General features: G+C 27.3%; 1 protein-coding gene across 1 annotated transcript; it reads left to right on the top strand.

The window, feature by feature from the left end:
• The first annotated feature begins 12236 nt into the window (after positions 1-12236).
• LOC101222652 (probable linoleate 9S-lipoxygenase 5) lies at positions 12237-21162 on the top strand. Its single transcript, XM_004144778.3, has 9 exons — positions 12237-12568; positions 13602-13891; positions 14542-14779; positions 15391-15726; positions 17576-17661; positions 17840-17947; positions 18423-18730; positions 19350-19613; positions 20321-21162. Exons 1-9 carry the CDS (start codon positions 12280-12282, stop codon positions 21063-21065), a joined length of 2664 nt encoding a protein of 887 aa, XP_004144826.2. The 5' UTR covers positions 12237-12279; the 3' UTR covers positions 21066-21162.
• The last annotated feature ends 38 nt before the right edge of the window (positions 21163-21200 follow it).

Raw genomic sequence — 21200 nt, 5'->3', positions numbered from 1 at the left:
CTATGTTAATAGGTGATACACGACTTTAATTGATGCTAATAAGTCTTTAACACAAGTAAGAATTATCTTGCCAGGTCACAGAGAAATGTCAGAGATCCGAATTCTAAATTCTAGTTCGAATCCTGAGCCTATCTAACGAAAATGAGAATGGATGTCTAAGTAAAATGTAAAACAAGAAAATATTTTTGATATTATTTACCATAAAGATTGTCGCTATAAAATGAAAAATAAAAGAGAAATTTTAAAAAATAGCAAATTTTACAAAATATTTACCATCTATAGCAAAAAATTTAAATTCTATCGCTGATAAGTACTAATATGCTACGATGATAGACTTCTATCACTAACTATCATTTATAGAATCTAAAATTTTGTTATAATTTGTAAATATTTTAATTTATTTTGTCATTTTAAAAAATGTTTTAAAATAAAATGAATCTAAAAAAAAGTGAAAATTGGGTGAATTGTGTACCCAAGAGTCAACACCTTTATTAAATTATTGTACAATTTCTTACTCATGTAGACCACACTGCCCACTTTAGTTTCAAAAGAACACCACAAATTAATTTTGGGGCTTAGGGTTTTGAGATAAAGGATTTTGAATTTATTTATTTATTTAATGTTGTATGACAAAATATGCAATGACTTCAAATATATACATTTTTCAAAAATTAAAATATCTCATAATGTCACGCCAACAAATAACCAATAAATTATACTATATTAAAATTTTCATTGAAAACGTCAAACAAATTTGATCCACATTTTATAAAAGCATGGAAAACTCATGTAACCTAAGTATGAAAATCTCATTTAACCTACTGATACAATAGACTATGACGTAAATGGGTGTGACAAGATCTATCACTTCAACAACTTAATTTCAAATATTTCTAAGTAGGTGTTATATATCAACCTGAAGTAGTTATTAAGTATAATTTTTTTCCTATTAAATGAATTTATATTATTATGTAATCATTGATTACATCAACCACAAACATTAAATCAATAATGCAAAAAACTAAAGAAAAATTTATGGATGGTAATAAGAAGAGAAACTTCAGGTTGAGATATATATAGGATATGAGGTGATCGTAGATGATTAATATGTGGCCATCAAATTTTCTCTATCCTCACTTAATTTTACTTTTGAGGGCATTTCATCAACTCCTCAAATTAGTATGCATTATTATTTGGCGAAGTTTAGGCCTAAGTCTTTAATCAATTGAGTTTTTAAATGCTTTAACATATATTGTGTGTTTTAAAATGTAATAAAAAAACATTATGATAAAAATCTTAGCATAAAAAATATGGATTATTCAAACAACACTTTACTTTAGGCACCATATGATTAGAGGTTTTCATAATAAACATTTTGTCTACAAATATTCACAACCATCCTCTTTTTCCTACAAACAAGAGTTTTCTATACTCTTCCAATATTGTGGATTTTCTCATTCCCAATTTTCTTTAAATTTTTAAATCTTATATATGATTTTATTTCAAATATGGTTAATTAACTTAAACAAATTAAATGGAATGAATAGTAATTTACTTCTTCTTTTCAGGTTAATTTTCATAAATATAATAATTCGGTGTATATATAGGTATAACAAAATGAAAAAATCTTACAGATTTGCTTTCCTTTTTTATCGTTTTTCTTCTCCTCTTTCGTGATTTTTTTCTTTCCATCCTTTTTTTCTATTATTAAGTTTTTTTTTCAAACCGTTATTTAGTTCAAGATCGTGTACCAAATATAAAAGATGTATTTTTTTAAAAAAAAAATTCATTACAAAGGTTGTTCCAAATATAAAAGATTGTGAAAAAAAATAGTTGAGATATTGGTTAGCTAAATCTAAATGATCGTGTACAAAGAATTTAAAAAAACACCGTTAAGATTTGTATAGCCAAATTTAAACAATCGTGTTTTAAATCTTATTCTTATATCTTTAATAAAGAGGAAGTGATGAGGATGCTACGAGGGTGTCCACCTAATGAAAATGTTCGAGTGCATTCAAGTGACCCAACATATCTTTTTTTGTAAAAAAAAAAAATATAAACGATCATTTTTCAAATATAAACGATTGTTTTCTAAATATAAACGCGTACCAAAATATCTTGAAAAAAAATTGAGATTTGAGAACCCAAATTTAAACCATGGTGTACCACAAAATTATATAAAAAAAAAAAATTAGATTTGACAACCCAAAATTAAACGATCGAATCTAAATTAAAAATTTTTGAAAAAAAATCGTTTAATTGATCGCATAAGAATTGTCAAATCTAAACAATCGTTTTCTAAATATATTATGCACGTTGAATGCCAATTAATCACATAACATTTTCTGAATTTGTGGGCTTCTCCTGTTTTCGAAATTGTTTTATCGATGTAAATATTTGATAGCTTTGTTAATATTTTTTTAAAAGATACTTAAAATTTATTAAATGAATGTCATTACTTATTTACATAAATTATTAATTAATTTGCTAACAATATTTTAAATATATTTAATCAATAATTTAGGATTAGTTAACTTGAGTATAAAAAATCATTTTTCAATTATCATAGGTTGATTATTTATTGTTAATAAAAATTAATTATGTAAAATCATTCAATATCAACATTGTCAAGCATTTTCCATATAAATCATTATTATTGACTTTTATTTTTAACATATTATATTTTGTACTCTTTTTTTATATATTAATTTTTGTATATTGTTTATTAGCATATATTTCTTTGTGTTATTTAATTCAAATAAAATTTGTAAGGAATGATATTGAAGTTTAATTAAATAAAATTAATAATTCGGTGTAATAAATAAATAAATAACCGTATACTGACTTAATTCGAATTCATTCTTAATGATAAAATATACTAAGTTAAAATAATTAAATAATTTTTTTAAAAAAATTAAAAAAAATAGAAAAATTAACCAACTATTTATAACCTACGAGAATTTGAAATTTTGTTATATTTTGTAAATATTTTATTAAATTTGACTTTTTTTATATAACTTTTCTTTTAGTATTAGAAATTTTCATTGTTTAATAGCATTCATTATTTTCATGAACAACCAAACACATCAGATATTATTTTCATACACGTTATTTTTGGATACATTTTTTCTTTCTTTAAATGTCTATAAAACCTTAAAACCGAAACGTTTCTACTCATAAGGGGTGTATTAAGTATTTTCATGAACAACCAAACACATCAGATCTTATTTTCATACATGTTATTTTTGGATTCATTTTTTTCTTTCTTTAAATGTCTATAAAACCTTAAAACCGAAACGTTTCTACTCATAAGGGGGTGTATTAAGAAACAAAAATGCTCAATTTTATTCTACCATAAAAAATAACACAAATTTTAAATTAGAAAAATTAGAAAAGCAAAAATGTTCCAACTCAAAAAAGAAAAAAAAATTAAAATGAGTAATATGAAGCCACAATGGATCCAAATGATAAAAAATCAAATCATTATTTCTCTCTTCTTTTGTTTGTTTGTTTTGTTGTTATTTATTGGACATAAGGTGGTTTCCGTATTTTATATGATCGATGGATTGAGTTTGGTTCCCTTCTCACGTGGCTCCAAAACAACAAAATCTTAAGACCCATCATTTTCATTAAATCTTAGCTAGGTTCCCATGTAGTCTATTATTATTTCTATCATAACCCACCAAATAAAACAAAATTAAAAAAAGAAAAATCTACTTGTTTCATTCCAACCCTTAGCTTTCTTTTTTCGGATAAGTTCAAAATGTTAAATATTATAATTGACTCAAAGTATCTTATAAAATATTTACAAAATCTAATAGAACATTATCGTTTATTTATAATGAAGTATGATAGATTAAGATATATTACTATTTGTATCTGTTTGTTTTGTTTTTATCATGCACGTACCATGCTGTAATAAAATTAAATTAGTGCTTATGTGTTTACCATTCTATAATGAAGATTGAATATCATGCCTCCAAATTACTAAACTTTTTATCATTCACTAATGGAGTAAAATCCACTTAAAATGTAAATTAACTTAAATTTAAATTCAATCTAAATATTTGGGATTAAGTTGAAAGGAAAAGGAAAAGAAAAATCTAACAAATCACCCAATAACAAGAAATCATATTATATTTCTATTTTCAAAACCTTAAATTAGAGGGTTCTTAAATTGGCAAATTATTAGTTTTACCTTAGAAAAATAGCAAAAATAATTTAGGGTTAAAATAGTAAAACATAAAATTTTTAAAAATAAATAAATAAAATAATCTTTTAATGTTCCTACCCAATCTAAAAAATACAATTGTTTACCTAAACCTTAAATATACTGTAATTATAATAACATATGTTACATAAAAATTTCTCCCAAAAAACATAAAGATTAGAAAACTTCAATACGCCTGCAAAAATTAAAGAAAGTTTGAAAATCCATTTGTTTATCTTTTTACCAGTTTTCTTCCGAATCACATTTGTGCAGTACCGAAAACGACAATGCACAAATCGAGCCAAAAGACGGTGTGCAAAGAAGAACTGAGTGTGGCTCAACGACTTAGGTCTAGCTTGGACTGAGGCAAGGAAGTGGCTTGGATCTGAGCGTGCAAAATGGATGGGCTCGGGCGGAGAACAAAATAGAGAAGCTAAGAGATCGAAATGTGAGCTAGGGATGACTTGATAGTCATACTCTGATACCTTATCTCTTTGATGGAATAGCCTTAACTCTACTTTAACCCAAGCCCACATTGATTATATGAAACTCAAACACGCCCTCACATTTTCAGTGCGCAACACTTTCATAATATCGTTTTATATATTTATATGTTGAGATTATCATACTACAAATTTTAAAGATGAATTGTTTTTTTTTTTTTTTCCAAAACTTGATAAATTTTATTGTAGGTTATTGTTGCTTCAAGAATAACATGGTGAAATTTACTATGAGGTTTCATGAAGTATTTAACACTCGGAAAGACGTAATTATTGAGGGACAAAACATAATTTCATGTTTTAGAGTCTTATCGTTAGTAATTTTAGTTATCTTTGTAAATTGACATAAGTGGTTTGTTGAGAGACATGAATAACCATACTACTTGTATAAATTACTGTAAATTATGTAAATTATTGTAAATAATGTACACATATGACTTACTAGTGAATGAAATTATTGTTGATTGGAGAATTTATTTTGATGTTGAATTTGTAGAGAATTTATTTTGATGTTGAATTTGTATTTATTTGAATGAATGTAATACGGAAATGGTAAATGAGAAATGTAAAAAAGTGTCTAGTATATTATTTTTACTTGACATATTAAAATAATTAAGTATATTGTCTTACTTGACATGTAAATAGAGTCAAATATACTATCATATTTGACACGAAAAAAACGTTATGTATACTATCTTACTTGACATGTAAAAAACGTCATGTATGAATATCTTAGTTGATACGAATTAAAATGACGTCAGAAAATATAATACTTGACGGTTTTTTATTGTCAAGTAATGAAACTATCATTGACAGTCGATTACTTGACATTTTTTAAAAAGCCAAAAAGTGTCAAATATAGGTTTACTTGACACTGTATCAACGTTAAAATAATCCAATTTTTGTAGTAGTGTAAGTGTGCTTAGCTTGAAACAATTTTATGTTAGATGACCTGATCTGACTTTCATTTTAATAAGTCTTTAAGACAAATGGAACGATGATGTTGTCAGGTCGCAGGGGATGCATGAGAATGTCATAGATTCAAATTCCAAAATTTGGACCAGGGGTGTCATAGGGAAATTGAACTTGAAACTTCTTAACCTCAAATACATACCTGTGTTAGTTGAGTTGAGCTCATGTGGCGAAAAATATGTAAATGAATGTCTAAAAAAAAGTGTAAAATAAGAAAATATTTTTGATATTATTTACCGTAAAGTCTCGTTATTATAAAATGGGAAATAAAATTTTTGGCAATTGTGTACCCCACCTATATTAAATTATTATACAATTCCTTACCAATGGTCCAATATAGACCACAAGGCCAACTTTAGTTTCAAAAGAATACCACCAAATAGTTTCATGGCTTAGGGTTTTGAAATATGGGTTTTCCATTTGCTAACAAAACTAAAGATATTTTTTAATTTTTTTTTATATAATGTTGACATGACAAATTATGCAATGGCTTCAAATATATTCATTTTTTTAAAATTAAAATATAACTCCTACTATGTGTTGTCAATCTCACGCAAACAATAACCAATAAAGTATATTAAAATTTTCATTGATATAATGTCAAATAAATTTGATCCACATCTTATCAAAGCATGGATAACTCATGTAACCTAAGCATGGAAAACTTAATTAACCCATAATAGACCATGACCAAAAAAAGAAATGTTTTCAAAACTATTTAAGTAAAAAGGATAGGATGAATTTTTTTGACATTTTGTGAACACATAATGCACACCATTCTTATCTAAATAATTTTGAAAACATCTCATTTTTCATTTTTTTTTTAATTAAAATCACCGTCCTTTTCCAAATAACTTCGCGTGATGGGTGTGATAACATCAATCACTTCAATAACATCGATCACTTCAACAATTGTTAATAAAAAATTATTTATGTAAAATCATTCATTATCAACATGTCAAGCATTTTCCATATATATCATTATTATTGACTTCTATTTTTAACATATTATTTTGTTATCTTTTTCTTATATTTGTTTTTGTATATCGTTTATTAACATCTATTTCTTTGTGTTATTTAATTCAAATAAAATTTGTACGGAATGATATTGAACTTTAATTAAATAAAATTCAATAATTTGTTGCAATAAATAAATAAACCTATGGAAATCAGCTATGCATATGAAATGCAAAGAAAGCAGCGAGGACATGAAACACATATTCTTGAACTGCAAAGTCACCAAAGCACTTTGGGAGAAGTTGCTCTTACAAATAGATGGAAATTTCAACTGACAATATAGCGTAAGGTCTCTTCCAATGTCCTCATGCTCTCTCAAGTAAACAGATAAATGAGAACATCGTCAAAGTCAGTGACGACAGATTCGGAAATCATACGTAGGAGAAGCACTATATATCACCAAAAACAAAATTTGGTGGTATTGAAGTATTATTTAATATATATTGTAATTTAACACTTCAAAATTAATATTAAAATACAAAATTCGAGAATGTGAGAGACACGTGCTCCTCACCCTTGATCAAAGTTAGTGAAGGAGTGACTATTCTTTAGACCATTTAGAAGGAAATAAACAATTGGATTCTAGAAAAGTGAAAAGGCACTGTAAACATTTGGGAGGACATTTGCAACTTCATCCACCTATAATATAACATACATAAACTTTTTTTTTTTTTACTACAACCCAGTTACAATCTCTTTAAACCTTTCAGTGTTATTAAAATAATGGTGTTGTACTTGGGACTTTTCTCTAGACCACGAAATACTGATACCATGCATGTAACCTGAATTCAGAGACTACAGTGTAGAAAGGGCCACGCCACTCCTTTGCACTATAACTCTATTATTTACTCTTGAGAAAAAAAAACCCATATACTGACTTAATTCATTCTTAATGATAAAATATACTAAGTTCAAGTAATTAAAGACACTTTTTAAAGAAAAATATAGTAATCAAGGACACTCAATAAAAATACTACTTGGTTGTCTCGAGGGGTTCTAAATCTAATCATTTTTTTGTTGTTTTTGTTGTAATTACACCTTTGACATATTAGTTATCTCTTTTTGTTAGGAAAAAAAGAAATTAATCGATTAATTTTAGTATTAGTTTCAAATAAAAAAATTAATTTTAACACGACGATATACTAAAATATTTACAAAATGTTGTAAAATTTTAGATTTTATCTCTAATGAAACTCTTTTAGCATCTATCAATGTCTATCATTAATAGAATATAAAATTTTGTTATATTTTGTAAATAGTTCGTGAAATTTATTATTTTTGACCATTTTTATTTTAATTTACCGTGAGTATTCACTTTTTTAATAGCACTGGTAATTGATCCTGAAATAATTTCTTTTAGTATTAGTTCATTAATATTTCTACTAATAGATCTATATATATTTTAGAATCTATGAGGTTACCAAGATTAATTTAAAAACAGATATAGATCCTAATAATAGCATTCATTATTTCCATGGACAATCAAACACACATCAATCTTACTTCCATACATATTATTCTCAAACACATATTTTCTTTTCTTCAACTATCTATAAAACCTTTAAAGTTTTTTAATTAAAAAATAATTTATATTCAATAAATTGACCAAGCACCCCCTTTGATTTTGTTTTATATACCATCAAAATCTTTATAAAGGTTGAATATAATGTTTTTGGATATCATGCAAAGGGAACCCACGGCTCTTTTTAACACATTGCAAATTTGTCTCTCTTTTCTTACCATTATTCTTTTCATCTATTCCTCCTTATCTTTTTCTTTCAAATGAGAACCACAAAGTGTATTCAAATAATTGGTACTATATTTCAAAAACTGCTATTGGTGAGTCGATACCCAACAAAAAAAAAAAATCTCGCTTATATTTCACATTGAGTTTAAATTTGTAATTTAAGCAAAAAAAAAAAAAACTTGTAAAATAAAGAAAAATAATCGACACTTGGATGTCAAATTCGAAGATGAATTCGGTTTGTTTCTTAAAATTTCACATTTTAAAACTAATTATATTTATTATTTAGGAAATTTTAAAAGAATTCATCTGACATAGATCTTTTAATACCTTGCAAAAGTGTGAGGGTTTTGTGTTTGGGAGATGAAATGAAAAGAAAAGAATGTAGCTAAATTAATTAATAAATTATTATTGAGTATTCATTATCATTTATTTTAATTCACTGTCAATATGAATAATTAATTTAAACTTAATAAATTGATTATAAATAATGACAAATTGAACCAACTATTTACCCTTCATAAAAGAAATTAAATGTCATTTAGTTAGTGTTTTTTTTCTTTTTGCCTAGTTTGTATTTCTATATTATTCTTGAAAAAATCTATAATTAAAAAGTATTCATTTATTTTTTTTATTTTATTAATTTAATAAATAATTAGTATGAATTTTCTAAAAAAATTCATCACAATCAAACTGAAATATTTTGTTCATTTTGCTGTTTTTGATAATTTTCCTTAATTATTATAACAATAAATTAATTCATGTTAATTTTAATTGATCTCTTGCATTTAAATAATTTAATTATTTTATTATATAAAGTATTGAATTGAACAAAAATATTTATATATCCAGAGATAGACGTTAAGTATTCAAAACATATATAATATAGACATTCAAATCCCAGAGGTTTATTATTCATACCCATTAAACAAGCTCTACGATTCAAAGGGCTCCTTAGATGTAACTCCTCCTCTTTATATGGCCAATAATTTGCCATGTCAATAAATCGTACACCCCAAAAATTTTGTAAATATTTAATTATGTTACATTATTCTAAAAAATTTTAAATGTTAATGCTAATAATGCATGTAGGCAAAAGTTGGAATTTCCAACAAATCTATGAAGAAAAAGAAGGTATGGGTTCCACACAAAATTGAAACACAATTTGATTGATTGAATGTTTGGGTTTCATTCAAATTACATTAGTTTGTTTCGGGTTTTGAAAACGCACCTAAACAATGCTAAATGTAATTAAATAGGTTCACTTTTCAAATTACACTAAATTTATTGCTTTACACCGTTATTAATATATATTTTATCATTTTCAAATAACTAAACATGTCTACTATTTATATTTGTGTCATTTAAGTGTTTATTTGTTGTGATTAGTGAATTTTATTTATGATATAATAAAAATATTGATTCACTCCTTCTACCGATGTTGAATTCATGAAAATGTAAATTTTAACTTAAAATTTTTGTTTTTGTTTAGGGTGTTAAAAAATTTGATGTAAACATTAAATAAATGAAAGTATTTAATTTATTTTAATATTTATGAAACTTTTCAATAGCTTAGAGGTATTTTTGAAATAAAACTTCAACGGTTTTTATCCAAAACTAGCCGTAAAAGTATTTTTTAACCATTTAAAAAAATTTAAGAACATTTTTTAAACTTTTGAAAGTTAAGAAATATTTTTTACACAAACCACAAAATTAAAAGGACATTTTTTATAATTTAGCCTAAATGAATTGTTTGAGTTAGTGGGAATTAAATGAAGATTAGTGAGGATGAGTATATAGAACAAAACAAAAGCATTACGTCAAGGGACACTTACAAAAATGACAAAATAAGTTATAATAATTAGGTGCATAGCACACACACTTTATTATTTGCGAAAATAGCAAAAATGAAGCTCAGTCCACACATCAAGAGGTAAAATGTCACAAATGCCCTCGTTACTAATATACGTTTGATACACCTTATATACGTCTGATATACCTAATACACCCATTGATACACCTAATATACTCTTTGATACATTTGATTGATACACTTGATGTACCTAATACTCTTTGGTACAACTCGATACATTTTTTATACACACCTAAATTAATACATTTATGATTAATCTATCTAGGTAGCTTCCTAGATTGATTGGTTCAATTTTCTTTAAAAAAAACGAACAAAATTGATTAAGAAGACAGAAGGAATGCTTAAATCAATTATTAAGACGTTAGAGAATTGATAAATTGATTATCAATGGTATTCTTCAATAGTGTTTTAAAGATTAATTAATATCTCTAATATAACATTTCTAATTAAATACACATATGAATCATTAAAAAAAAATCTAAAAGTGGGAAGACATCAAAGCTAAATTATTCCACTAGTTGTATAGCTTTAAATATCAATACTTTTGTGTAATGTTCACATTTGGATTGTATCGAGCTTACCTCTAGCCCGTAAAGTTGTTTTTCCCTAATTCATGTACTTATCTTTATATATTAATAAAGTGAGAATGTTGATGGTGCAACGGAGGTGTCTGCTTAGTGGAGATATACTTATGACATCTATTGACCCAACCGTTACTTTAATTCAAAAAAATATGAAACATAAAAAAAATCTCATGTATAAAATCTAAATATAAATATCAACACTATAACAATTTAACTCATATATTGGAAAGTAAAAAAAAAAAAGAAAACAAGATTACCCAACTAAATAATTTTATGAAATAGTTTCAAATATAAAAATTAGACTTAAAATATACATAATAGTATAATAGTATGTGTACTAACATTTAAAAATTGTAAATATAACAAAATTTGTTAAAGTGTATCCCTCACAGACCAATATCATTCCTAGACCATAAAGAGTCTATTAGCGAGAGAAATTCATTAGAGATAATTTTTTCTATATTTGTATTTTTTTTTAAATGTTGCTAAATGCTTTATTATTATTTCTAAATTTGCTACCCATTAAAATTATTCTAATTTTATTTAAAACATAGGTAGATATTGAATTAATAAAACAACGAGTACTTTAAGTGTCTGAAGTAATGTTTATAAGCTTAAATTTCCACTACACTTGAAATGGATACAAATAAACTATATTACAATATTCGTCTTGAAAAGAGAATAAAAGATTTAAGTATGAAAATATTTATTGACTTCAAGGATCATTTTGCAAATGAAAACAATCCAAAAAGAAGCTACAAGTGAAAGTTTCTTATTGCTTTAACGGGACGATGAATGATATCATATTAAATTGAAAAATTGCATCAAATGACAAAAATATTTTTTAAAAAATAGCCCATGACACCTATTTTTTTTGCATATTGTAAATATGAAAAGAATTAGTGATATCAGATGACTATCGGTCGGTACTCATAGGGTTATCAGAGGGCTATCAGACAGTAATCACAGTGTTATCGACTTTTAAATTTTCTACTTTTGTAATTTAGAAAATGTAGTGACATGAACATTATTATCATAAACTTTTTTATTATTTTTATAAGAATTCCTATTTAAATTTGCCTTTCATCTATGGTAGTTTAAGTTATGTATGGTAGTTTAAGTTTTTATAGGTCAATTCATAATTTAAAATAGTTGAAACTAGAGAGAGAGATACACAAATAAGAGTTATTTGTCCTTTCTCCTAACATCCCACCACAAAAGTTATGGTTCTTGTTTTTTCTCTTCACTAATATATTTTCAAGTTTCTATACACAATAATTTGTTTGTTTGTTTAAAATTTTCTTTCAGCTATAAATACATGAGGAAATTCACATCTTCAAATCATTAAATCTTTAGTCAATAAATAGAGAGAAAAAGAAATGATTGGGAAGATTATTCTAGGAGATGCCCTTAAAACCACCGGCGACGCCCTTAGAACGACTGGGGACATTGCCGGGTCCATCATAAATGCTGGAGGGAATTTTATAGACCGTGCTAGCGATATCGGCCGGCTCGGTAAGAAGACGATCAAAGGGAAGGTAATTTTGATTAGAAGCAATGTCTTGAACATCACTGGGTTTCATTCTAGTATTCTTGATGGTTTCACTGAGCTGTTGGGCAGTGGAATTGTACTGCAACTCGTGAGTGCAACTGAGATTGATAGCCATTGTAAGTTTTTCATTTTAGTAAATTGCTTTTATAATTATTGATTAAAATAATGAAACAAACCTACATTTATCTTTTTCATAATGGTATCATATATATTGAAAAAGATTGTGTGGTTTGGTACACCTGTTGACCCCTACATTTACATACCTTTTTTAGAAAAAGAAATTTATGAGCATAAAACCTATACAGCTTTGCTTTTGGAACTGTCCAAAAGTCTTCAAACCAACGAATTAGATCGTAGATAATTGCCATCAATTATACCCATGACAACTTTCTTCACTCTAACTTATGTGTGTAACACTGTAGTCCGAACAATTATTATCATTATTGATTAAACTATTACAAATACTCTTGAACTATGGATTTGAATTTCAACTATATTCCCAAACTTTTCAAAAGTCACAACTATTGAAATGTGACTTACCATTATTCTTTTCTATCCGAATAAAATGCTTAAATTTTTTGAAAAAGAAATTGGGTCTACTTTTATGGGTGTGTGAGAATGAAAATTTTCAAAGTTCGAACATATAATTATTGAAACCAATTCCATAATATGTGTATATACATGTTTTTCACTGTTATATTGTTTTGTTAATGTTTTTTAATTTTTTAGTTCATGGATATAATATTAAATTTGTCATAATTGGGTAGTGCAGGGTGTGTCCAAGTTCTAATAAAGCGATTGAGTTTGAGTATCGTCTACGGGACAAAGTACTACAATAACTTCTATACCTTATTTTATTTAGAGAACTAAACTTTAAAAATGAATTATTTAATTAAACTACTCTACTCCTAACATTGAAGCGTCGCTTCAATGATCCAAATAAAACTTATATGTCGAAGCGTCACAGTGTTGCGGCGATGCTCTCTTTCTTCTAGTAAAGCACAAGCATTCATTAAGAAACTAACTGTATTTTAACTTAAAAGTGACACACACATATATATATATTTTAGTTTTCCCACCTTCATAATTCTATCAACTTAAGCTTTTGATTTGTTTGATAATTATTTAAGGTGTTATGTTTGAATATAGCGAACGACACACGTGGGAAAGTTGGAAGGCGAGCTTATTTGGAGAAGTGGTTGACTTCATTCCCACCAATATTTGCTGAAGAGTCGGTGTTTGAAATAAACTTTGAATGGGAAGATGATTTTGGATATCCAGGAGCTTTCTTTATAAGAAATGGACATACAAGTGAATTTTTTCTCAAGTCTCTCACTCTTGAAGATGTTCCTAACTATGGAAAAGTCCATTTTGATTGCAACTCATGGGTTTATCCTCAAAGAAGATACAATAAAGATAGAGTTTTTTTTGCCAACAAGGTATATATTATATGTGGATATGTGGATATCGTCTTCGTATTGATTTTATTATTTGGGTGTGTGATGATGTTAAAGATGTGTCAACGTAATTGAGATGTCTAAATGCACCCCTTTGTGTCCTTTTTTATCCTCTAATATCTTGGTAAAAAAAATGAAGTTAGAATGATGAGGGTGTTTGAGATGTCTACTTAGTGAAAATATCTCAATGCATTTACTTACCCTGTTGTATATTTTTTAACAAAAAAAAAAAAAGAAAAAAAGGATTAATTAGGTATGATTTTTTTAAAAAAATCTTATTTATGCTTATTTTCTTTCTTGCTTTTTAATTATGATTTGAAAATTTCTTAAAAAACCACTTCAACTTCTATTCAACTTCAGCAAACAAAAAGATACTTGAACCGGAGAGACCTTCATTGTGTTATAACTTTCAAAAACTATTGTTTTAAAATTTTAGTTTAGTTTTTGAAAACATTAGTAGAGATTAAAAAGTACAATATATAGAAACCTGTGAGTGAAATGAGTGCTTGAAACTAAAACTCACATTTAGTAACCATAGTTGAGAAACGTAATAAAAAATAGTTATCAAACAATTTTCAAATTCTTTTTTTAATCTATGTTGTAGTTTATCATACTAATTTTTGTTTTGGCAGGCATATCTTCCAGATGAAACACCAAAAGCACTTCGTAAATATAGAGAAGAAGAGCTATTAAATCTAAGAGGAGATGGAAAAGGAGAGCATCAAGAATGGGACAGAATTTATGATTATGATGTTTACAATGACATTGCTGATCCTGATGCTGGTCACCAATTTGTTCGTCCTATTCTTGGAGGAACTCGTTATCCTTATCCTCGTAGAGGAAGAACAGGACGACCACGATCAAGAAGAGGTTCAAGTTAACTTAGTTTTTACGGCCCAGTTTCGTAATCATTTAGTTTTTTATTTTTAATATTTAACAGTGGAGCCTGTAAGCACTCATTAACGATCGTTGGATAGGGAAAAAAAAAGTAAAACTATTTACAAAATATAGCAAAATTTTAAATGAACTATAAAGAGTTTGATGAATTTTTCTATATTTTAAAATAGTTTCATATTTGGTTATCTTTTAATACTTTGTAAATAGTTTCGATATTGTGTTATTTTAAAAATGTCTCACACTTTTTTTATTTTTAAAATTTGATTAGAAATTGAATGCTTTACTTAGTAAAGATGCAAATCTCTGTAAAAAACAAACATTGAAAGAACATGTTTGACATTCTAAAAATAGTTGAGGGATACATTTTGAATTTTAAAATTAAGCATTTTCTCTTTTGAACAAGATACTAGAAGTATATGATTTATATATACATTTGAATATCTTAATTAGGTTGACATATCCTTAACATTTTTATTAGGTTTTGAAAACTACGCTCATAAACACGTCCACGATTTATTTTCATATACAATTTCGTCTTAATCTTAAAGTTGACCATTGACATGTATTGTTAATTATTATTACAGATGTCAACTACGAGGAGGGATTAAAAAGTGTCATAAAAAGCATTTACGTTCCTAGAGATGAATCAATCTATGGCAAGAAGAAATCCGAGATATTTGCTTATCAATTGAAATCAATTGCTCAATCTCTTCAACATAAACTTGGAGTATTTGTTAATAGATACCCCAAAGAGTTTGGATCCTTTAAAGATGTACTTAAACTCTACAATGGTGGATTTACTTTGCCAACACATTTTCTTTCAACAGTTGGGAGCTTTGTTAAAGAACCATTTCTAAAGGAACTTCTTAGAACTGATGGTGAACAGTTGCTCAAATTCCCATTGCCCCAGCTGATACAAGGTACGTAATATTGAGGCCGATCATGCATTGAAAAGATGAATAGTAAGACTTTGTAAAATCTGAATTATATGTGGATCATATATGATATCAGAGCCTATAGAGTTGATACAAAATATGAATTCCACTGTGAAAAAGTTAATTAACACTACTACAAATTTAGCTTTATTTGATGTGCAAAACATAAATGTGGGGATTTAAACCTGAGACCTCTTGTCTATAAATACTTACCGGTGTCAGTTGAGTTAAGCTCACGTTGGTAATTTCTATAGCTTTTAAAAATTTTAAAAACCCTAAATTATAAACTTTTAATTTAACTCATTAAACTTGAACACAATAACTAATTTAATTTTGATAAGGTCACTTATTTCAATACAATTATAATTACAACAGTTAACTTTTAAAAAATAATGTTGTATTATCGATAAATAGAAAGTAATAATTGAAAAAAAAAATAAAGATTCAAGAATATTATTAATGAATATACTATTTTCTGAGCCCGTTAATGAGAGTTCAAATTTCCTACCTTGTGAAAAATAGTTTTTTCTTGATGGACTGCCTATAGATATCATTTTTCTTCATGGGTGTCCATGATATTTTCCTAAATCCAAAATTATATATTTTTTTTCTAATGGACAATGCCCATAAAGATATCATCTTTCTTGATAAATCTTGTCCATGATCTTTTTTTGGTCTTTGTTCATCAAGAAAATTCTAATCCCATGAAGAAATACAAAATAAATATATTAATTTTTTTCGATGATGACCATTACAAATCAAGAAACTTCATCTCTTGATGGATCTTGTTTATCAAGAAAATCTAACTAACTTGATGAGCATTGCTAGTCAACTAATATATTATCCTTGATGCTTATTGTCCATCGAGAAACAATTTCTTGACGTTTGTGGACCATAAAAAAAATTAAGGAAACTTTGCCCATCAAGGAAATCAAGAATCCACATGTGTTTACATTTTTTTGTATTTCTTCAACGATATAAGAGAACTTTTCTTGACGTACATGACCGTCAAGACAAACATTGTTGTATCAAGAAAAATATTTTTTTGATGGTTCTTTGCCATGATCAACAATAAATCAAAATTTGCATGTCTCAAGATAAAATTTGTAGTAATATGGTGTAAACCATACTTTTACACGAAAAATATTGTATACTATGAAGGGATTGGTCAATGGACCATCTTAACTAATGTCTCAGACTCTATTCTTACTTTTTTTTTAAAAAAAATGATGCTAGGGTCTGAGGGTGATATTGAGCATTTCCACATGGGTGAATATTTTCAAAGCACCCTTCTGTCAACTCCCAAAATATATTCATTAAGCCCATACATAAACGAGTATAAGAGTTTAGAGCTAGAGATGAGCCCAACAGTAGTTACATATTACAAATTAAAGCTTGCAAGTTGATTGCAATTAATATCGGATACTTTCTTATTACTATTTAGTTTTTGAGATAGGATATGAGAGGTTCTGTTTCAAAAATCAATGGACACTAAGAAAAGTAACCTATCTATATATATCTTATTTACAAACATAGTAGGGTTATTCTTCGGTTCTTTTAGTGTGAGATCTTCGACAAATGAAATTCCATGTACATTTAATGGGTAAGTCGTTTGATTTGCAATCCGAAAAAAAAAATGATAAAATAAAGGAGTACAACACACCTTGAGACTTGAATTATATGAAGTTTCTTACCATTGCATAGATGAATTTATACATCAAAAAGGATTGTTGTTCTTAAAAAAAAAAGGATTATTGTATAGGTTGATTTCCTGGTTATGATTAATTGAAAAATTAAGTTTACTAAACTCATTTATTATGGGTAAATTAAACAGATAATTATTCAGGATGGAAGACTGATGAAGAGTTTGCTAGAGAGATGTTGGCTGGTCCAAATCCAGCAGTCATTCGTGGTCTCCAAGTAATTTTCTCACATCAAACAAATACGAAATAATTTTATTTTTTCTATCTGTGATAGACTAGTCACAAATAAAAAAAAGGAAAATTTTATTGTGTTTGTAAATAAGTATAACTTATTTTGTTATATTAATATTCTTTATTATTATTATTATTGTTTTTTTAAAAAAAATTAACTACAGGAATTCCCTCCGTCAAGCAAGTTGGACCCTAATATTTATGGAGATCAAAAGAGTAAGATAACCGAAGAACACATCATGAATAATTTGGATGGATTCACAGTACACGAGGTAAACTTTTTAAACTATAATAGAGATATCAATTTATACACTCAAATTTTAGAAGTTATATCAGTTCAAAACGTTTTGAAGTATATAAATTTATGCAATTTTTAAAATTTTGTTTCAAAAAACTACGTGGGAAACTTACCATTTATCATCTTCTAAAGTTATAAAAATGAATCGATTTAGACTCACCTGGTCATAAATGAAATTTGAGAATTGTTAGTTACCAAAATTTGAAAAAGTCTATACATGTTTGAAAATGAATGGTTAAATTATTTTTAAATAAATGTAATAAAATATTTAAATTGATATAAAAGTGTACGTTATAAATTAATATTTTTCTCTGAGTAGTAATTAAGTGTGGAAGTTTGAAAATTTTAACCTATAGCTTGGAAAGACGGTTATATGTTGTCAACTACTGCTAAACTATACTAATTTGGATTTGGATCATCAATTTTCTTTCTTAATTATGTGATAATAGGCAATGAAGCAAAACAAACTCTATATATTGGATCACCATGATTATGTGATTCCATTTCTTAGAAGAATAAACACAACAAGTTCTACCAAGATTTATGCAACAAGAACAATTCTATTCCTAAAGAAAGATGGGACATTGAAGCCTTTGGTGATTGAACTAAGTTTGCCACACCCTCAACATAACAAATATGGTGTCATTAGTAGAGTACTGTTACCAGCTACAAAAGGAGTTGCTGCCTCACTCTGGCAACTGGCTAAGGCGTATGTTGCTATCAATGATAATGGTCATCACCAACTTATCAGCCACTGGTAACTTTCTTAAATTAAAAAAATAAGCTTGAATATGTAATATGTATAATGAATGGAGCAAAGTACTTAATTATAAAAAATAATAAAATTTCAGAATCTATCTATTATAGTAAAAGATGGACAACTAAATTTCTATCTGTGTCTCTAGACAAATAGGTTAAAATTGAGTTTAACAATTCAATTTTGTTGTTGGGGGCACTTCCAAAAATATAATTGAAATTACTTTCTAAGCTTTAGAAATTAATTAAGAAACATAAGTGTACTAAAAAAGTTGTACAATAATGTTATATATATTATATTTAGAAAAAAAATCTTACATTATTTTTTAGTAAAAAAGAAAAATACTAACATTTGGTGATATATTATACACATAATTATTTATGTTGCATGAAAATAAATAGCACTTTTTAGATAATAGCTAAGTGTGTATAACACCATTTAAAAATGATGGTAAATATAAGAAAATCAATAAATAATAGACTCTATTATTGTTGATTTGACTTCCATAAGCCATATGGTCTAGAGTTGGAGATTTAAATTTAATTTTCTTTTATACTATATTTACAAATTATTTTGGATTGTGCTATACATGGGGACTTATATATATATTTATTTGTAGGCTGAATACCCATGCAGTAATCGAGCCATTTGTGATAGCAACAAACAGACAACTTAGTGTTCTTCATCCAATTCACAAATTACTTATTCCTCATTTCAAGGACACAATGAAAATCAATGCTATTGCTAGGCAATCCCTCATTAATGTTGATGGCATTATTGAGAGAACTCATTATCCAACTAAATATTCTATGGAGATGTCTTCTTTTGCTTACAAGAATTGGGTCTTCCCTGAACAAGCTCTTCCTACTGATTTAATTAAGAGGTAACAAATCAAATCTAAATACATCCCAATTTTCTTTTAATTATATTTTTTTTAGTAATTGGGTTAAGCTAAGGCTCAATTATCATTATGCTTCTTCCTTCGATTGATGGAAAGATGCTCAATATATTAGGATCTTTACATTTAATAGGAATGTATGGATTTCATAACCAACCACTGGGTAGAGTTTTATAAATTTAAATTTTCAAAACTGATCGTGATCAAATGAGGTGTGATGAGAGTGCAAAAATAAATGTTAATCTAGTTGGTCGAAATAACAAGATGCACCTTCTGATCCGATCTCGCTCTTGTGATTTGTTAAAAAAATTTGAAGACCAAATCACCATTTACAAAGCTTAACTTGCATTTGACTTAATTATGAGAAAATATTCCAATATTTCACACCTTCCTTAACCTTGAATTTGATATAGGAGGCTTCAAATGATCAAATAGCTCGGATTTAGATGAGTGTTTTATATAAACTCGATCTCTAACTCTAGAGGTGCATATGATCTATATTATGGATTCTCTTTACTAATAAAGTTATACATTGTTAGTGAACTGCGTAAATCTGGGTATTGATTATTCTCGTTAGTGAACTACATAAATTTGTGCGTAGATTCTTTATTGCTTTATGTTTTTTTGTTTTTTTTTTTTTGTTTGTCCATTTCATAACCATTAGAGATTGTGGTTTAATTTAATTTGTTTAGGGGAGTTGCAATTGAGGATTCAAATTCTCCACATGGACTCAAACTACTGATAAAGGATTATCCCTATGCTAGCGATGGACTTGAGATTTGGAGTGCAATCAAAACATGGGTAGTAGACTATTGCTCTTTCTACTACAAGGATGACAAAATGGTTTCTAATGACTCAGAGCTCCAATCATGGTGGAAAGAACTTAGAGAAAAAGGCCATGAAGACAAGAAAAATGAACATTGGTGGCCAAAAATGCAATCACTCCAAGACCTAATAGATTCTTGTACGATCATCATATGGATTTCTTCGGCTCTTCACGCTTCAGTTAACTTTGGACAATATCATTACGGTGGCTTTTTCCCTAACCGACCCTTAACGAGCAATAGATTCTTACCAGAAGAAGGAAGTATCGAATATGAAGAACTCAAATCAGATCCTGAAAAGGCTATCATGAAAACAATTCAAGTTGATCTTTCAAGTGTTGCTTTAACTGAAATCTCTTCAAGACATTCTTCTGATGAGGTCTATTTAGGGGAAAGAAACAGCAAGGAATGGACTTTGGATGAACAGCCTTTGCAATCATTTGAGAAGTTCAAGAATAAATTGGTTGAAATTGAAAAAATGTTTACGAAGAGAAACCAAGATCCTAAGTTAAAAAATAGAGTTGGGCCTGTGAATTTACCTTATACTCTTATGTTCCCAACTAGCACTGAAGGTCTTACAGGCAGAGGGATTCCTAATAGTGTTTCTATGTGAATGTGGCAAAATGTATTTGAATTATTGCCTAAGGTTGTTGTTTATTTATGTACAATTATCAATGTTTAAATGAATTTTCTTTTTTCAAAATATGTAATTTATTGACTAAAGGGTTTTTTTTTTCTTAAAAAAGGA

The sequence above is a fragment of the Cucumis sativus genome, chromosome 2, assembly GCF_000004075.3.
Source record: "Cucumis sativus cultivar 9930 chromosome 2, Cucumber_9930_V3, whole genome shotgun sequence".
NCBI classification, from domain to species: domain Eukaryota; kingdom Viridiplantae; phylum Streptophyta; class Magnoliopsida; order Cucurbitales; family Cucurbitaceae; genus Cucumis; species Cucumis sativus.
Note: the sequence above shows the minus strand (reverse complement) of the source record. Positions and strands in the feature narration are given on the sequence as shown.